The following is a 24,959-nucleotide window of genomic DNA, read 5'->3' on the forward strand; positions in this document are numbered from 1 at the left end:
CACCTGTTCATTGACTCTGGAATGTGATGGTCCATGATGAATAAGAATCTTCACAATTTCTACATCTCCTTTCCAGGCAGCCAGGTGAATGGGAAAATAACCTTTGTTGTCTGCTACATTTGTTGATGCCTCATACTGAAGTAGTTTGAGAACTATGTCCCTGAGAGGAAAAAAAAAAAAGAACAGAAAAGAAAATATGCTAAACACACAGATTTCAATGAACAGATAATTATGAACATATACTAGATGCTGGCTAAAAATTTAGAGTAAGAGATATAAAATTTGGTGTAACAGTTAGCCTATTCAAAATTTGGCTATTTTACTTACCTGGAAAACCACCACCACCATACATACACACACAGAGCACTAACCAATGAAAGCACTTAATGGAAATCATTTGGGCAAAATTTATCTAATTTCATAACTGAATGAAATAAGTAAAACATTTTTTAAAAATGCCTCTTCCCATTTTTTTTAAAAAGGGGTTGTTCTCAAATAGCCCATACCTGAGATTTAGCGTGAAGGAAAAGCAGAGGTTAAGCAAATTCCTTATTCACACACACACACACACACACACACACACATCATACTACTAAGAGACATTTAGGTTATTTATATACATCATTCCTATAGAGACTTGGAATAAGGAATTGAAGAAGCATATAAAAGAGAAAGTAGACAGCACAGTAGAAAAGGGGGGGGTTAATAACTTCTCAGCCATGGCACACAACATATTTTGAATATGTGCTATTCATACATCTGCACTCCTTCACCTCTCTGTTCCAAGCTTAAGAAAAAAATTCAAGAAGGAAATTCATTCATGAGACAAGTTCCACCACTGATCCAATATCAATTCTTACTCAATATACCGTACCTATAACCATTTTGTACTCAATCCCCACCAAGTTTTCAAAGCAAAAATTCTGAACTGCAATACTCAACCTAAAGAAGACTTACCAATTTTTGGTACACATTAAACTAAATTTTGTATCAACCAAACAAAAACAGTAATTCTAAACAAAAACTCTATTTTTACTTAAAGCATTTATGAAGCAAATTCTATTAACTCACTAAATGAAATCTCACACATTATACATATGTGTGTGTGTGTGTGTGTGTGTGTGTAACCAGTTACAATAAATTCTAAAGTTTCTCATATATAACAAATCACTGGTAGTAAGAACAAATGTTAACACAAAGAGCTAAATTTAAATATTTCATGAAGCCAGACTTTAAATGTAAAGTAACAAGAAAAATTGGAGGAAGTCTGAATAGCAGTTATAGCTACCTCCCCACAAACACACAAAATAGACATGATACAAACATTACAGTAAATGGTAAAATATAATGAATGCCCAGAGTGTGGTCTGAACTTGTAAAGGGGAGCAGAATATACCACCCCAAAATATACCTCTTTGGCATAAGTATTATTTTCAGCTGATTACTTTTAAGAAAGAGTAGATGTTGTTAAACCTCTGAAAACGGAATAGAAGTTAGTTACCCTTCTGTAAGAGACATTTAAATCTATAAGGAAAACTCCATTTGTAAGGGAGTCTCCCTCTTTGTACCAGAAAATGATAATGGACTCTAAATCTCTTAGAAACTCTTATCAAGGGAGGAAGCAGAAACTTAAATCTGAGTAACAACCCCACAACTTGTTTATTGTGCTTTTCCTAATAACCTCCCATAACTAGTTCCCCTCCACAAACATCTATTTTATGTTTAGCAGGAAATGGTTTTGAAGGTGGTGGCAGGGGCCATTAAAGAGAGTTAACTCAGTTTTTCTGGGTATCTCCCATGTATATACAAGAGGTATACGTATTACTAAACTTCTTGTTTTTCTCTTGTTAATCTACCTTTTTATTATGGGGGGGAGTGGGGGTTCCTCAGCCAAGAACCCAGAAGGGAAAGGGAAAATTATTCTTTCTCCCCCACATACGAAACATTGGACTTAATAGATAAATGTATGAAATCATGATGAAAGAACCAAGAATATGCTGTAGAAATATTTAGAATGTTCCAAGGAGTAATAAGTTTTCTAATGATACAATTTCAGAGAAAATAAGAATAAAATCTCACTTTAATATTCTTTGTAAGAACCAGTAGTATTTTATAAAACCTGAACTTAGAAGATTTGGATCGGAGTCCTAGCTACACAAACTACCTAATGATGTGACCCCTAGAGAAATTACTTAGTCTTGTCTTTTTCTTTTCTGTAGGGGATATTGTAATAATAATAACACCCACTGGTCAAGACTGGTAAGAGCTTTAAATGAGATCACAGAAGAGAAGCTACTCAATAAATAGTAAAGCGCTGTACAAAAATATTAGTTCTTGTCCCAGGTGAAAACAAAATCCTTTAAAAATAAAAATGCTTCTAGCAAATCATCTTTGCAAAAACAAATATGAAAATCAGAAGGACACTTGAAGGCTGTCAAATTCACATATTCCTCCTCATCTCTCTGCCATGCAGAAGTTACTATATAGCGTCTTCTATTCTGAGATAAATAACTACAATGTGATAAGAAGGATTCAATACCAATGAATTAAAAAAGCAGTTAAAAATCAGAATATCTGCTTTAGAGTTCCAACGTTCTACTACTTACTAATTTGGTCACCTTGGGCAAATCAAATAGCCTCTGCCAGTCTTTCAGATATTGTTAAAATAGAATTCAGAGGCTACATCTTCCTGCCAGCCTCCAAAGGGTTGGTGTGAATCAAATAAAAAACAGGTATGACTATAAAATCGTATGCAAACAAACACTATTCTCAAGGTAAGCTGCAGCAATGTTTAGCAATCCCAGTGATTCTTTTTTTAATGAAACATTTCAGCATTTTATTTATTTATTTATTTATTTTAAAGATTTTATTTATTTATTTAACAGAGAGAGAGACAGCAAGAGAGGGAACACAAGCAGGGGGAGTGGGAGAGGGAGAAACAGGCCTTCCGCCAAGCAGGGAGCGACGAACAGGGAGCCCAATGCGGGGTTCAACCCCAGGACCCTGGGATCATGACTTAAGCCGAAGGCAGATGTTTAACAACTGAGCCACCCAGGCGCCCCGCATTTCAGCATTTAAATAAAAGGTAAAGCGATACCAAAAGAAGACACAGTTAATTATCTGGATCTAAAAAGTAGAATTTATACTAGTCACAAAACAGACTTCTCCAAATTCATATGTCAGAGAAAGATACTTCTGTGAAGAGTTTTAACTTTATTCCTCAATGCCTAACCAATTAAAAAAATAATCTGAAACTTCTAAAGGCATTTACTTTCAAAGGGTAAGAGGAAAGTTTAATGGGTTTATCAATCCTATTTTCTTTTACTCTCATGAAATCCATTCAGAGTTTAATTTGTTCTTTGGCTCAATTCTTGTTGACATTTTCTAATAATGTATGGGATATACATCCATTCTTTATCAGGAAGATTGATGAAATAATGAAAAAACTAACTTACTGACATTTGTATTGTGTCATATTACCACTACCTAATATGTAAATCTGAAAAGAACAATCTGTATGCCTATGAAATTGCCTCCAGTGAACAATACAATACTAACTAAATACTATTTACCTTTTTTAAAGATTTTATTTATTTATTTGAGAGAGGGAGTGAGAGAGAGACAGAGCAAGTGGGGAGAGGGAGAAGCAGACTCCCCACTAAGCAGGGAGCCCGACTCAATCGGGGCTCGATCCCAGGACCCTGAGATCATGACCCGAGCTGAAGGCAGACGCTTAACCGACTGAGCCACCAAGGCGCCCTATATTTATGTGTTTTCTTTTAATTCATTTTACTAAATTTATTTTTTTAAAGACTTATTTATTTGAGAGAGAGAGAGCCAGTGAGAGAAGAGGCAGAGGGAGAGGGAGGAGGAGAGAAGCAGACTCCCCCCTGGGCAGGGAGCCCTGCCTGGGGCTCCGCCCCATGGCCCTGAGATCATGACCTGAGCCAAAATCAAGGGTCAGATGCTTAACCAACTGAGTCACTCAGGGGCCCCAAACTTGTTCATTTTATTCACAGACATCAGCTAATGAACAGGCATGGCTCAGATTTCTAATGTGAAAACGTATTTATGAAATATGAAGTTATATTTCTGATAAAAATGTGCCTGTCAGTCTTACTGAATCATAAATAAAATATTAATCAACCGTCATTTATACATCTTATGAGGTATCCATGTATATCACAAGTAATAATGTATTAAACAGGCCCTTTTCCTCCATATTCATTAAGAATAAATTAAATTTCAGGTACTATCTATTATATCTAAACTAGAATGGTATTTAACACTAGGATCCTACCCAAATCAGTATTATTTATTTTCTTTTTTTTCAAAGATTTTATTTATTTTAGAGAGAGAAAGAGTGAAAGAGAGATCATGAGCAGAGGCTAGGGGTAGAGGGAGAAGCAGACTCTCCGCTGAGCAGCGAGCCTGATGCGAGACCCAATCCCAGGACCCTGGGATCATGACCTGAGCTAAAGGCAGACGCTTAACCAACTGAGGCACGCAGGCACCGTATTGATTTTCATTTTTATTTAAGTTGTTCCTTATATCTTTCAAATGAACATGTTGACTGCGCTTGGTTACTAGGCATGAAATATTAAGTTATACTGATGAACAATGTTCATAAAATAGCAAACAGTGAAGTAACATCTATATCTTGATCATAAAGTGGCATTCTTTCTTATATATAGCATTTCATAAATAAGAACTGCTCTAAAATCCTAAAGTAAATGTGGTCTATGAGATCACAGAAAAAACAATTCCATTTCCCAGGAGTAAAACAAAATATCAAATTAAATTTAATAATAATGCAATTTAAATCATTGCAACATTTTGGGGCACGTGGGTGGCTCAGTCAGTTAAGCTTCTGCCTTTGGCTCAGGTCATGATCCCAGGGTCCTGAGATCGAGCTCCGCATCGAGCTCCTTGCTCTGCAGGGAGCCCGCTTCTCCCTCTCCTCCCCACTTGTGCTCTCACTGTCTCTCCTTCTCTCTCTCAATAAATAAATAAAATCTTTAAAAAAAAAAAAAATCATTGCAACATTTTGCACCTTGAGGCTAATATATAAGTTCAGGTAAAAATAGGAATTCTAAAAGTATTAATTTTTGCTACTATAATTTGTTTCATTTTCTGATAGATATAAATATACTTCTAATTCATGTATCTTTTAAGAAGTTTCAGGATATGTTCTGAGCAAAATTAAGTTAATTGGGAAGGTTCAAAATTCAAATTTCTTTACCTCAAAAGCAAATTTCCCTATAATTAAATCATAACCAAAGACATTTATTTTGTTCCATCCTCCCTCGTTACTAGTCCAAAGAACTTTGAAATAAATGCAAATCATCTTCATATGGATAGAGTATTTAACAAACTAATGAAATTCTCACATTAATTAAGGCCCTTTTGATTTCAGACTTTCTTGAAGATTTTACTTCTCCTTAACAGAAATAGAGTTGCAAATGTGTTTGACATGGTCAAAAGACCTTAGGACAATCCACTCCTAATTTTCTAACTGGAGCTCCTTTTTATACTGAATTCACTCTCATAGATTTCCAGAGAGAGTGAATAAGAACAAATTTTAACTATTTAATATCCTTATCCAGGAAAGAAGCAATCAGATCAAAGTTATTTCTAGGTTATCCAAAGAGAAACTTTATGGAACAGACTATATAAATTTTTAGAAGAAGTTCTCTTCTTTCATTAGAAAACTTAAGAAAGAGTAAATCAAAAGTACACATAAATTACTATCTGGATTCTAGATATAATTTGAGATACAGTTTGGATTTCAGATAATGGAGTCTAGGATTCAAGCATTAAATATTTAGAGAATGAAAAGCAAGAACAGCAAATACTTAAACCTGACACATAACAAAGAATATACATATTTCAAAGTTATAAATGATAATAATTTAGTGCTGACAGTTCTCAAAACAGCATCCAAGAATCACAGTGTGCCCAATATAGCTTAATGAGATGAAACTTAACAAGAAAAAAAGAAAAGGAACAATTTGCTAAGAGAAGGAGAACTGAAATAATTTGCTAAGAGAAGGAGAACTGAAATATGAATACACATGTTTAGTAAAACCTTATAGTGAACAGTAAGATTATTATTAAAAAGATTAAGAAAAGAAAAGAGGAAAGGAGAGGAGAGAGGAAGAGAAGGAAGAAGGGACAGAGGAAGGAAGGAAAAAGGGAAAGAGATAGGGAGGAAAAAAGTGAGGGAAGGAGGGAGAGAGGGAAGAAGAAAGGCAGAAAGGCAGGCCAGCTGGCTGGCTAATGTCTATTCAGAAGAGAATTAAGAGAGCCAGATTTGTAGCAGAAATACATGAGAGAGAAAATGGATCTTTCACATTATAAAAAAGAAAAACAGAAATAGGTCTCTTGCCTATCTATTGAAATAACTTATAATCATTGCTAGTGGATTTTGTTCTATTGACCATGTTTTTTTCTATCATTCGAAGTTAATAATTTTCTAGTCTGCAATTACAAATGACCCAGGAAATCACTAATAGAAGTATATTTTCTATTGTGTCCGGATTTGGCTAAGTGGAGATGAATTGTTCATTATGAAATAATGTATTTCAGGTACAAAATGCTGCTCCACTTGTGGATTAACTAGAGTTGATAAACAAGAGCCCCCAGGAAAACATACAATATAAGAGGATATAAAACAGGCTTAATTTGCAGTATGAAGGCTTAACTGTATGTTGAGGGTAGGAGAAAAGCCTGTGTTAAAAGCAAAATAAGAAGCTACAGAACCCTGTATTATTACTGCTAGCTCTATGATTCCATGAACTTTAGCCTAGAAATCATGTTTTCGGAAACAATCTACAGCTGAGGCTACAACAACAATAGCAACAAACATGGAAATGATGTGTTTCTGTGCTGACTGCTAAGGCTTGCTTGGGAAGAATACAAAATAATCAACTGTTCATTACCTTGCTAAGTGAGAAAAGCAGAGGCAAAGAAAAGAAAAAAAACATTCTTCTCTGGCTCTGAGATATATACTATGACTTTTTTTCTCCTTCAAATATCTTTTCTTAAGCCAATATTAAAATTAGCATTCTATGTGAACACACTAGTTGATGATAATGGGAGGCAGCCCAGAAATAGATAACAGAACAGAGAAAAGCCAGCAAGAGTTTAGAAAACTGATGTGCATAGAGCCACAAAAGGAAGATAATGTAGAGTAATGGTAAAAGCACACACTTAGAACTAAAACACTTAAAGTCTAAACACAGCCCCACCTTAATATCTAAGTGACCACTATGTCATTTATCCAGAATGGGCTTATTTCTCCATCTACAAAATGAGGGAAGGGAGGGGGCAGGATTGAATAAACCATCTCTAATTTTAAAAATCCACGGGTAATTTAAAGTAAAGAGATATTACACTCTAGATGAAAATCCAAACTTCAGAATTGTAGCATCATAGTACATAACTGAGCCACAAATACCAAAACAGTGTATCACAAAATGTTATAACTGAAAGAAACAATGGAAAATGTCCAGCTTATGTATTCATCATACTGAACTGAGCCCTAGATGGGTTAATTAAATGGCTCAAGATATATAACTAGCAGAGATGGGAAGATGGGATTAGAATTCTCCCGCTTTTTTCCAATGCCTATAGAATGACACTGAGTACAATCTTTCTAGAAAGTGTTAAAAAGATGGGATCTTCATATAGAAGCAAAAGCAGAGATGTATAATTCTCAAAGAATATCTGCAATTAAAGAGATCTTAAAAGATATCTAAGATATCTAGTCAAAGCCCCCCTTTATGATCTTAATGATTGCTAATCAATTTGCTTAAATTATCTTTACTTTGTACATTGCTAATGGAAACGAAAAATTATGCAGTGGACCAAAGGGAAACACATCTCAATGGTTAGAACTTGATAGGCCATCACATACAAATCAAAAACATTTACTAACCACTGAAAACCACAGATGGATATGAATGCTAATCCATTTTGGGACAACATTATTTTGAGACGTGCTTATCATGACAAGCTAAGATAGAACAAGAAAAGTAGGATAGCTCCAGTGCTCAGGCCCAAGATCTTCTGTCCATTAGATCTGATAGTCTGTCTTTCCAATTATTTTCCTAACCGGAATTCCCCTAAATACACAATTAAGATGACCAAAGAAGCCATCAGCATTGTATTTATTGGGCTGATTTAATTTGCCTTCATCCTGATGACTCTGGTACAAAGAAGAATAAATAGTAATTCCTTTAAAACATTCAGATTGTAGGTATCTGCATACATTTTACACTCTACAGAAGGACAGCAATATATTTTGAAAAAGACCCAGCACAATAAAAGGTTCTAAGTTAGATGTATAAGAAATATAATATAGAATAGGGAGTAGATGAAAAATGTTGTTTGGGGATTCTAATACTAAGAACCCAAATGATGAAACATTATGTTTATGACTATATGTATATGTATAATTATATATGGGTAGATAGATACAGATATATCTCCATATCCAAACAATGATAATGTTAGATTTATGCAATAAGTTTAAAAATAAAAAATGTCACAGTGATAAATGACAAAAAGGGTCTTTCTTTTGTGAGAACTTTAAGGCCATAAAATGTAATCAAGTGTGACTTGATCTTGTGTCTCAATTCACAAAATAAAGGAACAGTTATGTGGGAAAGCAAAAGGTAACTAGCTTTTTTTTTTGCTTGCTTTTTTTTTTTTTATTTGTAACTAGCATTTTTAAGGCAGTAATTACTGTATCTAAAAAAACTCTAGTAAAATGGGGGCTCCTGGGTGGCTCAGTCAGTTTAAGCATCCAACTCTTGGTCAAGCTCAGATCATGATTTCATGGGTCATGGGATCAAGCCCCAAGTCAGGCTCCACACTCAGTGGGAAGTCTGCTTGAAGATTCTGTCCCTCTGCCCTTCCGGTGTGTGCATGCACACACACACTCTCTTTTTCTAAAATAAATAAATCTTTAAAAAACTGAAGTAAAAGTAAAATGAAATGATCCAAGTCTGGGAAGGCTAATAATTTGGATCATTAGAGCAAAGGAAAAACAGAAAGGAAAGGGAGACATGAAGAGTCCCTTTCTTTCTGATGGGGGAGAACAGAACATCTGAATCATTCAGACTCTCATATTTTGTCAGTAAACCATTAGGTAACCTAGATAAAACACTAGAAATGAAATGATGGTGATGGTTACACAGTCTTTCACTGTCCATACTGTAGGCTATCACATTATTGAAACATAATTCCAAAGGTTAAAGAAATTTAAAACCTTTAGAAAGACTATCTTGAATGACATAGAAAAAGCATATTTCCTAAATTTGAAGGATTTTGAAGTGGTTCATATTCATAGTAAGAACCTATTAAGATTTTACTCTTGGTGAATACTCCCCATGTTAGATAAAGACACCCAAAAAAGGTAGGGTGGCATTACTAATTGGTTTTATCCCATTCCCCCCCTGAAAACTACACATAACTAACATGTCCTGTCACTTTTTTTATTCTTCTTGCGTGATATTTGACTATTTTAGAACAATTCTCTTGGTTTATACTCTGCACATAATCATCCACAGCAACATTCTTACCAAGTTTAAATTGTCAGTGTTGCCACCTAGTGCCTCTTCAAATTCACCTAAGCCCAGGAAACTCCTGGCAACATGAGATAGGTATTATCAACATAATGAATTTCATCACATGTAACTAAATACACCAGGTTTCTAGTCCAAATAAATAGCACTTACTTATGTCCATTTAAGGCTGCATGGTGTAAAGCAGTGTAACCCGAACTGTCTGTGCAGTTCACATTGGGGCCTCGCCAGATGCTGCAAATAAAGCACAAGCGCAGAGTTAACAGTTAAGCAGAACCGTGCTTTGAAAAACAAAAAGAAGCCTCAGAGTCCCACAGCCAGCAGCATGTTGCATAAGAAAATTCTAGTCATGTAGAAAATGAATGCCATCTTTCATGCATTCTCCTTGGAACAGTAACTTCATTTATTTGATATAAGGAAATTATTAGGGAATATAACCACCTCCAGAAATTATTAGTGAATGTAGGACTACTGCCATGTATTAAAACCTGAATCCAAAAATTCCCTATTATTTTATATAAATACTTAAATATTGGAAGCAATTAACACTCAGCTACTATATTCTCTACCAAAGAATAAAGATTTATGACACCTGCCTCCTCCATTTTAACACAATCCTTCTGAGATGTCAGAGATTTATGTAAGTTAAAAGACATTTCTGCATTATGGGAAGAATATAAACTCTTCTTGCTGTTCAAATGTTACCAAGATAATCAGTATTTCATACTTGAAAATATAATTGAAGATTTGGACTGTTATAAACCACAAGGAGATTATCATAGTTTTGAAGATATCATTTTACAATACAACATATTTTGAAGATAACGTATACATATTTTGATACTATTCACAAATCAATCAACATGATAGATCACATCAATAAGAGAAAGGATAAAAACCATATGATCATTTCAATAGATGCAGAAAAAGCATCTGACAAACTACAACATCCATTCATGATAAAAACCCTTAACAAAGCAGGTTTAGAGGGAACATACCTCAATACATAGAGGCCATACATGAAAAACCCACAACAAACATCATACTCAAAGGGGAAAAACTGAGAGCTTATCCGCTAAGGTCAGGAATAAGACAAGGATGTCCGCTCTCACCACTCTTATTCAACCACAGTAATGGAAGTCCCAACCACAGCAATCAGACAACACAAAGAAATAAAAGGCACCCAAATTGGTAAGGAAGAAGTAAAACTTTCAATATTTACAGGTGACATGATACTATACGTAGAAAACCTGAAATATTCCACCAAAAAACTACCATAAAGTCACAGTATACAAAATCAATGTACAGAAATTTGTTGCATTTCTATACACTAATAATGAAGCAGCAGAGAGAGAAATTAAGAAAACAATCCCATTTACAAATGCACCATTTCAAAGAAATTCAAGATGACACAAAGAAATGGAAAGACATTCCATGCTCATGGATTGGAAGAACAAATACTGTTGAAATGTCTAAATTACCCAAAGCAATCTAGACATTTAATGCAATCCCTATCAATACCAACAACATTTTTCACAGAACTAGAACAAACAATCCTAGAATTTGTATGGAACCACAAAAGACCCTGAATAGCCAAAGCAATCTTGAAAAAGAAAAAACCTGAAGGAATCACAATTACAGAGTTTAACTTGTATTACAAAGCTGTAGTAATCAAAAAACAGTATGGTACTGGGGCGCCTGGGTGGCTCAGTTGGTTAAGTGTCTGCCTTCAGCTCGGGTCACGATTCCAGGGTCCTGGGATCCAGCACCACATCGGACTCCCTGCTCAGCAGGGAGCCTGCTTCTCCTTCTCCCTCTGCCCCTCTGCTTTTGCTCTCTCTCTCACTTGTGCTCGATCTCTCTCAAAAAAATAAATTAAAATTAAAATTAAAAAAAAAAACCAGTATGGTACTGGCACAAAAACAGACACATAAATCAATGGGACAGAATACAAAACCCAGAAATAAATCTACAATTATATGGTCACTCTTCGATAAAGAAGCCAAAAATATGCAGTGGGAAAAAGACATTCTTTTCGACAAATGGTGTTGGAAAAACTGGACAGCTACATGCAAAAGAATGAAAATGTACCATTTTCTTACACTGTATACAAAAATAAACTCGAAATAGATTAAGGGCCTAAATTTGAGATCTGAAACCATAAAAATTCTAGAATAAAGCACAAGCAATAATTTCTCTGAAATTGACTATAACAACATCCTTCTAGATATGTCTCCTAAAGCAAGGGAAACAAAAGCAAAAAAAAAAAACAATTGGGTCTACAACAACATAGAAAGCTTCTACACAACAAAGGAAATAATCAACAGAACTAAAAGACAACATACTGAAATGGGAGAAGATATGTGCTAATGATAAAGGGTTAGAACCCCAAATATATAAAGAACTGATACAACTCAACACCAAAAAACCAAACAATCCAATTAAAAATGGGGAGAAAACATGAAGACATTTCTCCAAAGAAGACATAGATATAGGCAACAGATACATGAAAAGATGCCTAACATCACTCATTATGAGAAATGCAAGTCAAACTGCAATGACGAAACACCTCACACATGTAAGAATGGCTATAATCAACAATACAAGAAACAAGTGTTGGTGAGGATGTGGAGAAAAAGGAACCCACGTGCATTGTTGGTGGGAATGCAAACTGGTACAGCCACTGTGGAAAACAGTATGGAGGTTCCTAAAAAAAATTAAAAACAGAACTACCATATGATCCAGTAATTCCACTACTGGGTGTTTATCTAAAGAATACAAAAACACTAATTCAAAAAGATAAATACACAACTATGTTATTGCAGCATTATTTACAATAGCCAAATTATGGAAGCAGCCTATAGATAGATCGATGGATACATAGATACATCAATACATAGATACATAAATAGATCGATCTAAATCTACCCATATCTATATATAATGGAATATTATTTAACCATAAAAAAAGAATAAAACGTTGCCATTTGCAATAACATGGATGGATCTAGAGAGTGTAATGCCACACTAAATGAACCAGAGAAAGACAAATACCATATGATTATACTCATATGTGGAATTTAAGAAACAAAACAAATGAGCAAGGAAAAAAAAAGAGAGAGACAAACCAAGGAACAGACTCTTAACTATAGAAAACAAACTGATGCTCACGAGATGAGAGTGGGGAGAGGATGGGTGAAATAGGTGAAGGGAATTAAGAGTATAATTATCATGATGAGCACTGAGTAATGCATAGAATTGTTCAAACACTATATTGTACACCTGAAACTAACATAACACTGTATATAAATTGTATTGGAATTAAAATAAAAAAACAATTTAAAAAACTAAGGTCTAATGACAAGTTAATTCATGTATTCACAAATTATGTATTGTATACCAATTGTATGTCACGTATTAAGCTAGGAACTGAGAGTACAAAATCATAATTCAGGGTCCACATTTACAAGAACAGAGTCTAATAGAGAAGACAGACACATAAGCAGTTACAAAGTAGTAAGGTAAGTGCAGTTCCAGCTAGCACAGAATGAAAACTATTCCAAATGAGAGATCATAACAAATTTCAACTAAGAAGGGACAATGAAAATGAGTAGAAGGCACTTATTCATAGTTAATTAAAAGGACAAATCAGTAAGATACAGGGGCCAAATGAGGAAAGAAGGAGACGGTAATCTAGAATGACTCAGTTTTCAAGCGTAAATAACCAGAAAAAAAAAAAAAAAAAAAAACTAAGATGTAAAAAAGAAGAGCATATTTGGGGGAGGACAGTGGAGAAGGAGAGAAAACAGTGACTTCAGGTTTAAAGGCACTAAATTGTAAGTACCTAACATACTTACAAGTAAGGCTTTCAGAAGACTATGATAGATAGATAGATCGATCGATCGATCGATCGATAGATAGATATTTAGAAGCATGTTTCTGAAGTTAGACTACTTGAGTTCAAAACCTGGCTCCATTACTTGATGTGAGTAGCCCTGGATAAAATATTCAACCTCTCTGAACTTCAATTCCTCAACCATAAAAAAAAGATGGTAATAATAGTACTACCTTATAGTGTTCTTGTGAGATCAAAATAATCAATACCTATAAAGCTCTTGAGTTATTACTAGTACACAGTACCAGCATGGACTATATTAGTTAGAAGACAGTCCAACAAATTCATAAAACAAATTATTAAGTAAAAGGTAAAATAATGGGAGTACCTGATACCAGACTCTGTAAGAGGGAGGCCATTAGATTCAAAATACCTCAAGCAGAAAATTTGTAAAGGGGGAAAGTTGAAACCTTCTCTCAAAGGTAGGTATTAGTTAAAATCTATCAATTCCTGAGTTAAAAAAAAAAAATGAAACCTGAGATGGGTAGACAGCACCAAGTATAAAGTAACTCGAAGTCTGAAAACCTCCTAGGCCTCACTAAAACTCTCAGAGAACCTATATAAAACAACTAGTGAGAAAACAAAAAAATGAAAGAAATGTAGGACAGACAAGAAAACCATAGATATTCAACAATATTTAAGGATCCAGCAGAAGAAAAGGTTATACAAAGGGCATTGAGAGTTGTCCAGGAGTAGAAATAAAGCTAAGAGAAAGCATTACACAATTTAAAACAGAAAACTTCCAAAAGGAACTGAAGAGGTCAATTTAGATGAGAATTAGACAACTTATTTGGCAATTAAGAAGGTTTTGAGGAAACTAAAACTCAAATATAATAAGTCAATTCTCAGGTTTTAACTTTATTTTGGCCTTAAAGTTATTTCCATACAATGATTTATTTTGTTTAATGGTACTTATCCTCCTGAGACTCAAAAAGTGACAGTTAAGCCAGGAAAGTGATAAAATGTACATATGCTTTACAACTTCATTGAGAATATTAGGCTTTTAAAATTCTTTTTTTTAAATCAATCCTTTAAAATGAAAACACAAATGTTCAAAACCTTTGGGATGCAGCAAAGGCAGTCCTAAGAGGGAAGTAGATAGCAAAACAAGTCTTTCTCAAGAACAGGAAGGGGTTCAAATACACAACCTAAACTTACACCTAAAGGAGCTGAAGAAAGAAAAGCAAAAAAAGCCTAAACCCAGCAGGAGAAGAGAATTAATAAAAATTAGAGCTAAAATCAATTGAAATAGAAACCAAATGAACAGTAGAACAGATGGACAAAACTAGTAGCTGGTTCTCTGACAGAATTATTAAGACTGATAAACCTCTGGCCAGACCTATCAAAAAGAAAAGAGAAAGGACCCAAATAAATAAAATCATGAATGAAAGAGGAGAGAGCACAACAAACACCGAAGAAATACAATTATAAGAACATATTATGAGCAACTATATGCCAACAAATTAGGCAATCTGGAAGAAATGGATACATTCCTAGAGATGTATAAATTACCAAAACTTAAACAGGAAGAAATAGAAAACCTGAACAGACACAAAACCAGCAAGGAAATTGAAGCAGTAAGAAAAATCTCCCAACAAGTAAGAGTCCAGGGCCAGATGCCTTCCCAGGAGCATTCTACCAAATATTTAAAGAAGAATTAATACCTACTCTTCTGAAACTGTTTCAAAAAAATATAAATGGAAGGAAAAACTCCAAACTCTTTCTATGAGGCCAGCATTTTGTTGTTTTGTTTTTGATCCCAAAACCAGACAAAGACCCTACCAAAAAGGAAAATTACAGACCAATATCCCTGATGAACATGGATGTCAAAATTCTCACCAAGATACTAGCCAATAGGATCCAACAGTATATAAAACGATTCTTAATCACAAACAAGTGGGATTTATTCCGGGCTGCAGGGGTAGTTCAACATCTGCAAATCAATGTGACATACTACATTAATAAAAGAAAGGACAAGAACCATATGATCCTCTCAATAGATGCAGATAAAGCATTTGACAAAGTACAGCATCATTTCTTGATTAAAACTCTTCACACTGTAGGGATAGAGGAAACATACCTCAATATCATAAAAGCCATCTACGAAAAGCCCACAGTGAATATCATTCTCAACGGAGAAAAACTGAGAGCTTTCCCCCTAAGATCAGGAACACAGCAAGGATGTCTACTCTCACCACTGTTGTTCAACATAGTAATAGAAATCCTAGCGTCAGCAATCAGACAACAAAAAGAAATAAAAGGCATCCAAATCAGCAAAGAAGTCAAACTCTCACTCTTTGCAGATGACATGAAATTTTATGTGGAAAACCCAAAAGATTCTACCCCAAAATTGCTAGAACTCATACAGGAATTCAGCAAAGAGGCAGGATATAAAATCAATGCACAGAAATCAGTTGCATTTTTATACACTAACAATGAGTCAGAAGAAAGAGATATTAAGGAGTCAATCCCATTTACAATGGCACCCAAAACCATAAGATACCTAGGAATAAATCAACCAAAGAGATAAAGGATCTATACCCTGAAAACTATAGAACACTCATGAAAGAAACTGATGAAGACACAAAGAAATGGAAAAAATGTTCCATGTTCATGGATTGGAAGAACAAATATTGTTAAAATGTCTTTGCTACCCAGAAAAATCTATACATTCAATGCAATCCCTATCAAAATACCATCGACATTTTTCTCAGAGCTGGAACAAATAATCCTAAAATTTGTATGGAACCAGAAAAGACCCCAAATAGCCAAAGGAATGTTGAAAAAGAAAACCAAAGCTGGCGGCATCACAATACCTGACTTCAATGTCTATTACAAAGCTGTGACCATCAAAGACAGTCTGGTAGTGGCACAAAAACAGACACACAGATCAATGGAACAGAATAGAGAACCCAGAAATGGACCCTCAAGTCTATGGTCAACTAATCTTAGACAAAGCAGGAAAGATTATCCAATGGAAAAAAGACAGTCTCTTCAACAAATGGTGTTGAGAAAATTGAACAACCACATGCAGAAGAATAAAACTGGACCATTTCCTTACATCACACACAAAAATAGACTCAGATTGGACGAAAGACCTAAATGTGAGACAGGAATCGATCAAAATCCTAGAGAAGAACACAGGCAGCAACCTCTTCGACCTCAGCTGCAGCAACTTCTTGCTAGACACGTCTCCAAGGGCAAGGGAAACAAAAGCAAAAATGAACTATTGGGACTTCATCAAGATAAAAAGCTTTTGCACGGCAAAGGAAACAACAGAAAGACAACCGACAGAATGGGAGAAGATATTTGCAAATGTCTTATCAGATAAAGGGCTAGTATCCAAAATCTATAAAGAACTTATCAAACTCAACACCCAAAGAACAAATAATCCAATCAAGATATGGACAGAAGACATGAACAAACATTTCTCCAAAGACATACAAGTGGCCAACAGATACATGAAAAAATGCTCCAGATCACTAGGCATCAGGGAAATACAAATCAAAACCACAATGAGATACAACTCACACCTGTCAGAATGGCTAAAATTAACCTCTCAGGAAATGAGAGATGTTGGCGAGGATGTGGAGAAAGGGGACCCCTCTGACACTGCTGGTGGGAATGCAAGCTAATGCAGCCATTCTGGAAAACAGTACAGAGGTTCCTCAAAAAGTTGAAAATAAAGCTACTCTATGACCCAGCAATTGCACTACTGGGCATTTACCCCAAAACCACAAATGTAGTGATCCGAAGGGGCACCTGCATCCCAATGTTTATAGCAGCAATGTCCACAATTGCCAAACTGTGGAAAGAGCCCAGATGTCCACTGACAGATGAATGGATAAAGAAGACGTGGTATATATATATATATATATATATATATATATATATATATACGATGGAATACTACTCAGCCATCAAAAAATGAAATCTTGCCATTTGCAATGACATAGATGGAACTAGAGGGCGTTATGCTAAGCGAAATAAGCCAATCGGAGAAAGACAATTATCCTATATTCTCACTCATATGTGGAATTTAAGAAACAAAACACAGGATCATAGGGGAAGAGAGGAAAAAATAAAACAAGACAAAATCAGAGAGGGAGACAAACCATAAGAGACTCTTAATCACAGGAAAAAAATTGAGGGTTGCTGGAGGGGGGTGGAGTGGGGGATGGGGTAGCTGGGTTATGGACCCTAAGGAGGGCATGTGATGTAAGGAGCACTGGGTATTATATAAGACTGATGAATCACTGATCTCTATCTCTGAAACTAGTAATCATTATATGTTAATTAACTGAATTTAAATTTAAAAAAAGATTGTTTGCAGAATGTGAACCCCTCAGCCAGAATTTAAAAAACACATGATTACTTCTTTAAAATAAACAGATAAATAAAAATAAATAAATAAATTCCTTGAAGCATTTCAATTTCCTAGGATATTCTCAGAATATTTGTACTTCTGTTCCTCTTGCTAAGCTCATCCAATCCTGCTTTATTAATCTGTACCTTATATGCCTTTATTCACACCCTTCTATTAACCTGTAAGATTCTCTAACCAATCATATTTTACCATTTCTCCAAAGCCTAGATCAAGATTCACCTTCTGTAAAATTCGTTCTCTAACCGCTCAACACAATAGCTGTTTAGTAAATGTGTGCTAAATTATATAAATTAAAAATTAATGAATAAAATAAAAAATTTTAATGAATAAAGCCATAAATGAAACAAAAATATTAGATACAATGTAGTCATTTAAATTAACCTATGAAATCATTAAAAAATAATACAAAAGAGGCAAAGAAAGCAGAAAAGGGGAACAAAGAACAGATGGAAGAAATAGAAAGTAGACAATAAGATGGTAGATTTATATATAACCACAACAATAATTACATTAACTATAAATGATCTAATTACCCTAGTTAAAAAGGAAAAACTGTCAGACTGGATTTAAAAAAAACTGAGACCTAACTATATGCTCACCACAAGACCCTACTTTAAATAGAAAGACATAAACAGATAAAAAGTTAAAGGGCAGAAAAACCATACTGACAATGATCAAAAGAAAGCTGAAAAACTATATTAACATTGGATAAATTACATTTCAGAGCAAAAATTATTCAGAGCAAGGGATAGAGAAAATCATTTCATAATGATAAAGAACCCAATTTATTAAGAGGATATTATAATCCTAAATGTTTTTTGCATCTAGTAACAGAACTTCAAAATACATGAAGCAAAAACTGTTACAACTGCAAAAAGAAATAGACTTTACCTATACTTGAGGATTCAACACCCCTCACTCAGTAATTGATAGAGCAAGTAAAAAGAAAATTATAAGGGCATGTAAGGCCTCAATAATACTATTAACCAACTTAAATAACATTTATAGGACACTCTACCCAATAGCTGCTGAATGCACATTCTTTTCAAATAAACACAGGACATGTATCAAAATATACCATATTGCATGTCATAAAACAAATCTCAATGATTCAAATCATTCAAAATATGTTCTCTCACACCAGTGGAATTAAATTAAATATCATTAACAGAAAAGTATCTGGAAACCCCACAAATACTGAAAACTAAATAACATGTAGATCAAAGAAGATCTCAAAAAGGAAGATGATGAGATATTTTGAACCAAAAAGAAAAAACACAATATATCAAAACTTTTGGGATGCAACTAAAGCAGTACCTAAAGGAAAATTTAAACATTAAAATGACAATATTAGATCAGAAGAAAGGTCACAAATTGCTGACCTTAGCTTCCACCTTAAGAAACAACAAAAAAAAGAACGTATTAAGCCCTAAGTAAGGAAATATTAAGGAACAGCAGAAACCAAAGGAAACAGAAAACAGAGTAATAGAGAAAATCATGAAATCAAAATCTGATTCTTTAAAAAAATTCTATAAAATTGATAAATCTATAGCTAAACTGCTCTAGAAAACACAAATTACCAATATCAGAAAGAGATAACATCACCGCATATTCTAAAGATATAAAACATGTAGTAGGAGAATATTAATGACTTTACACAAGAAATCAGAAAATTAGATGAAATGGACAAGTTTCTTAAAAAACACAAATTACCAAAACTCACTCGAAAAGAAATAGCCTGAATAGTCAGACATCTATTAAAGAAATCGAATTTGAACTTTTAGTTAAAAACATTCTCCACAAAACAAAACCTCCAGGTCCATATGGCTTCAACAGAAATTCTGCCAACCATTTAAGAATACCAATTCTACAAAAATAGTTGAATAATATTTAAGAGACACAAATAATGCCTAACATTCTGAGATTAGCATTCTGTGAGAATAGACAAAGATACACAACAAAAGAGAACTACAGATATCACTCATCAACAAAGACACAAAATCCTCAATAAAATTTTAGCAAGTTGAACCCAACAATATATAAAAAGGATACTATATCATGATGAAATGTAATTTATCTCAGGAATGCAAGTTTGTTTTAACATTCATTATATATCATATTAACAGACTACAAAAGAAAAGTCCTATGATTATCTCAATAAGTGCAGAAATCCAACATTACTCAATAAGTGCCAAAATCCAACATTAATTCCTAATAATAAACTGTTGAACTGGGAATAGAAGAAAACTTCATCAACCTGGTAAAAGACATCTACAAAAAACTTACAGCTAACATCACATTTGATGATTAAAGACTGAATACTTTCCCTTTAAGATCAAGAAAAGGCAAGGATGTCTGTTCACACAACTTCTATTCAACATTGTAACTGAAGGCTCTCTTCTCCTCTTCATTTGATAGACAGCTGCATCCTGTCCTGCATCATCCCTGAGACACGATGATGATCAGAGTAAATGTATTTGTCCCTATTGGGCACCTGGTCACCAGAGCTCCTTGTAACTCTGACAAAGTAAATATTGTCACCATCATTGACCCTCTCACTGATCTCAAATATCTGGTCTACATATTCCAGTATGATTCCACCCATGACAAGTTCAATGGCACAATCAAGGTTGAGACTGGGAAACTTGTCATCAATGAAAAGCCAATCTTTATCTTCCAGGAACTAGATACCACCAACATCACAATGGGGTAATGCCGGTGCTGAATACAGTATGGAGTCTTCTGGTATCTTTTCTACCTTGGAGAAGGTTGGGATTGAACCCAAGGTAACAAAGATACTGAAAGCCTTCTGAACTCCAAGAAGGCTTAGAGACAAAAGGGTCATCATCTCTGTCCTTTCTGCTGATGCCCCCATGTTTAGGATGGGCATGAACCATGAGAAGTATAAAACTCCCTTAAGATTGTCATCAACACTGCACCACCTGCACCACCAACTACTTGGCTTCCCTAGCCAAAGTCGTCCATGACAACTTAAGCATCATGGAGGAACTTACGACTACAGTCCATGCCATCATTGCCACCCAGAAGACTTACCGTGGATGGCCTCTCTGCAAAACTGTAGCATGGGTTGCCCAGAACATCATCCCTGCATCTGCTGGCATTGCCAAGGCTATGGGCAAGGTCATTCTTGAGCTGAATGGGAGACTCACGCACATGGCCTTCTCCATCCCCACTACCAAAGTGATGGTCATAAATCTGACTTACTTAGAAAAAAATGTCAAATATGGTAACACAAAGAAAGTGGTGAAGCAGGCATGGGAAGGCCCCCTAAAGGATATCCTGGGTTACACTGAGGACCAGGTTGTCTCCTGTAAATTTAACAGTAACACCCACTCCTCCACCTTCAAAGCTGGGGCTGGCACTGCACTCAAAGACCACTTTGTCAAGTTCATTTCTTAGTATGACAATGAATTTGGCTATAGCAACAGGTCAGTGGACCTTATGGTCTATACGGCCTCCTAGGAGTATGTGCCCCCTGCACCATCAGCCCCAGCAAGAACATGAGAAAAAGAGAGAGGCCCTCTGCTGCTGGGTAGTCCCTGACCTACCTCAATCCCCCAAACACCGAGAACCTCCCATCCTCAACATATTCCATCCCAGACCCCCTGAAGAAGGGGAGAGGCTTAGGAAACCTAATTATGTCATGTACCACCATTAAGTACACTGTACGCAGCCCTAACACCACCAAGAAATATGCCAGAGATTCTGACCAAAGTAGTGGCTAGAAAAGCAGTTACAAGAAAAAGAAATAAAAAGCTCGAGATTATAAAGAAAGAAGAAAATCTATTTGAAAATAACATAATCATGTTTATAGAAAACCCTATGAAACCTACAAAAAAAAAGCTACTAAAATTAAAAATTGTGTTTAATTAGGGAAATTGTGTGAAAAGTACAGGGAACTCTCTGACCTATCTTTGCAATACTTCTATAAGTATAAAATTATTCAAGACAAAACATTTTAAAAAAGAAAAGCTTGCTCCAAAAAACATTGAAGTGTGTTTAGCAAACCTGCAAGATACAATTCAATAGATAAATAGCAACTGTATTTCTATAGGCTAGCAAAGAACAATCAGAAATCAAAGTTTTGTTTAAAAATACCATTTACATGAGCACTGGTTATTATATATAAGACTGATGAATCACTGACCTCTACCCATGAAACCAATAATACATTATATGCTAATTAACTGAATTTAAATTTTTAAAAATGAAAAAAAATATTCTAGAGGATAAAGGAAAGATTAGAGTGGGAGATATAGATTTGAGAGTCATATGGAGCATTGTCCAGGATAGTGTATCCTAACAGTTCATTGCCTGGAGAGGAACTGTCTTCTTCCTTCTACCACTCACTTGCCCAAGTACTGGAAAATCTTGTGGAAGGATTAGGATTGGTTTGGATGGTATGCCCAACCCTATGGCCAAGACAGGAGGTTGCCTTGATTAGCAGACTTTACTAGGACCATTTACGTAGAAGGGTTATCTCCCAAAGGGTAGAAGAATGCTGTGCAAAGCAACATATGTTACAACAAATGTTCCCCCAGTCCACTTCTTTTTTCTCATTAAATATTCAATAAATATTTGTCAAGCAAATGATTATTTTCAACATAAAAAAATACCATTTACAATAGCGTGAAAAATATGAAATACTTAGGAATAAATTTGACAGTAGATGTGTAAATATGTATACTGAGAGAAATTAGAGGACCTAAACAAATGATGAGGTAATATCAAGTTCATAAATCAGAAGACTCAATATTGTTATGATGTTAATTTTTTACAAATTGATCTTGAGATTCAATATGTAATTCAATCAAAATTCCAGCAAGCCTGTTTTGTAGAAACTGATTTTAAAACTCATGTGGAAATACAAAGGACCTCAACTAGCCAAAGCAACTTTGAAAAAGAACAAAGTTGGAGACTTACACTACTGATTTTAAGACTATGATGAAGCTTTATGGTAAATAAGAGATGGTACAGTATTAAAGATAAATCAGTGGAACAGAATGGAGGAAAACAGAGTACATTTAGACCTATACATATATGTGACTGATTTTTTACAAAGGCACAATGGCAAATCATTAAAGAATTCAAAAAATTGTGCTGAAACAAATGGATATCCTTAGGCCAAAATAAATTAACTTTAAAAAATTAACTTTAAAAGGAATCCTATATTTAAAAGCAAAACTTAAAACCTTAGAACTTCTACAAGAAAATTTATGAGAAAATTTGTGCCCTTAGGTTAAGCAAAGATTTCTTGATAGGACACCAAAATGCCCTACATAAGAAAATCAGACAAACTAAAACTTCATCAAAATTAAGAGTTTCTGCTCTTCAAAGACACCATTAAGAGAATAAAAAGGAAATGAACTGAGAGAAAACATTTGCAAATCACATTTCCCATATATTTTTTAATCCAGATAAGAAATCCTAAAGTACACGAATAAGAAAATCAACAACCTAATTTTAAAAAGTGGGCAAAAGATTTGAAGCAGATACTACAACAAAGAAGATATACAGATGGCAAGTAAAAACATGAAAAGATGCTCAACATCATTTGTCTTTAGAGAAATGCAAACTGAAAGCATGAGATACTAGTCATATCTATTAAAATGGCCATGATTAAAAAGAGTTCACATACCAATGTTGACAGGGATTTAAATCAACTACAACTCTCACACATTGCAGGTAGGCACATAAAATAGTACAACCGCTTCAGGAAACAATTTGGCAGTTTCTTAAAACGTTAAACATATAACTACTACACAATCAGCAATTCCATTCTAGGTATTTAGTCAAGAGAAATGACAGCATATGTCCACACAGATTTATACATAAATATTCATAAAGCTTTATTTACAATACTCCAAAACTGAAATAACTGAAATATTCATTAACAGGTGAATGGATAGTGACATATCCATACAATGTACCACTACTCAAAAATAAAAAATGGAATACTGAAATAAGCAACAACATTGGTTGAAAATCTAAATCAGATTCACAGATCCCCTCCTCTTCTTGGAACAGCAGAATGGGAGATTTGTTCTCTGGAATGGATAAAACTCATGGTCTCTGGACTACAAGATAACAGGCAAATTTGAGGGAAGGGATACTAAATGGTATGAGGTAGTCATTAAAACATTTTTTCAGGACTATTTATTGAATGATTTTTTCCTTTTCTTGCATCTTTCAAATATCAACTTTATCTTATAGTAAATTCTTATATGCACTGCTGATCTATTTCTAGGGGTTTTCTTGTATTCATTGATTTCTCTATTCTGGCACCAGAATATTTTTTTTAGTATTATTTATAATTGGTGGTACACAGATCCTCTTACTGCTTCTTGTTTCACAATTTTTTTCTGCAAATTCCTCTAGATGCCTATGAAATAAGAGTACTACTATGAAGACTACATATACAAAACCAGTTACCATATAATTTTAATATTACAAAAGAGAAAGCTTGTGAATGCCCACCAAAAAGGGAAAAATTAATTAAGATTCACCTACACCATGGAATATCAACTACCAAAGTAATTAAGTTTGATCTCTATGTATAGACCTTGAGAGTTAACCAAACATATTAAGTTAAAAAAGCAAATTGCAGAATATTGTGTTAATATCCTAAATGTTTTACATGTATTAACTCATTTATATCTACACATTATTTCCATTTATAAGATTTGCATTAACATAGAAAAATGTATGCAAAAATACAACATTTACCTCTGAATTATTTGAAGAGTCAAAATTATTATGTATTTACCTTCAAAGAAAAACAAAAAGACAATAAAATATGAGGGGAGAAAACACAGGTTTACTCCAGATTGTGAAGAGCCTTATAACATGTGAAGAAGCTTAGTCTTTATTCTGCAAGCAACCAGGAATTAAGAGGGTTATCAGAAAGATATTAAGCATCAGAAAGATATTCAGATCAGTGTTTCAGAAGGAGAGTTCTTGTGACAGTTGGAAGGTGAACAGAGTGAACAAATTGGTGGCAGGAAGTCATGCTAATATGTCAAGGGAAGGAACAAAGAAATCTGAACTAATGGAGTTATAGTGATGG

General features: G+C 34.5%; 1 protein-coding gene across 5 annotated transcripts in view; it reads right to left on the minus strand.

Moving 5' to 3' along the window:
* Nucleotides 1-24,959, minus strand: part of ANKS1B (ankyrin repeat and sterile alpha motif domain containing 1B) — a 1,091,613-nt gene that overhangs the window by 945,256 nt on the left and 121,398 nt on the right. For all 5 annotated transcript variants that reach the window (XM_078076455.1, XM_078076454.1, XM_078076453.1 and 2 more), the window contains exons 2-3: nt 9,744-9,824; nt 4-160 (exon numbers count right to left, since the gene is read on the minus strand). In XM_078076455.1, the coding sequence (XP_077932581.1) occupies nt 4-160; nt 9,744-9,824 (238 nt within the window). The remainder of the gene's footprint in view (nt 1-3; nt 161-9,743; nt 9,825-24,959) is intronic.

This window comes from Halichoerus grypus, chromosome 6 (assembly GCF_964656455.1).
Source record: "Halichoerus grypus chromosome 6, mHalGry1.hap1.1, whole genome shotgun sequence".
NCBI lineage: Eukaryota > Metazoa > Chordata > Mammalia > Carnivora > Phocidae > Halichoerus > Halichoerus grypus.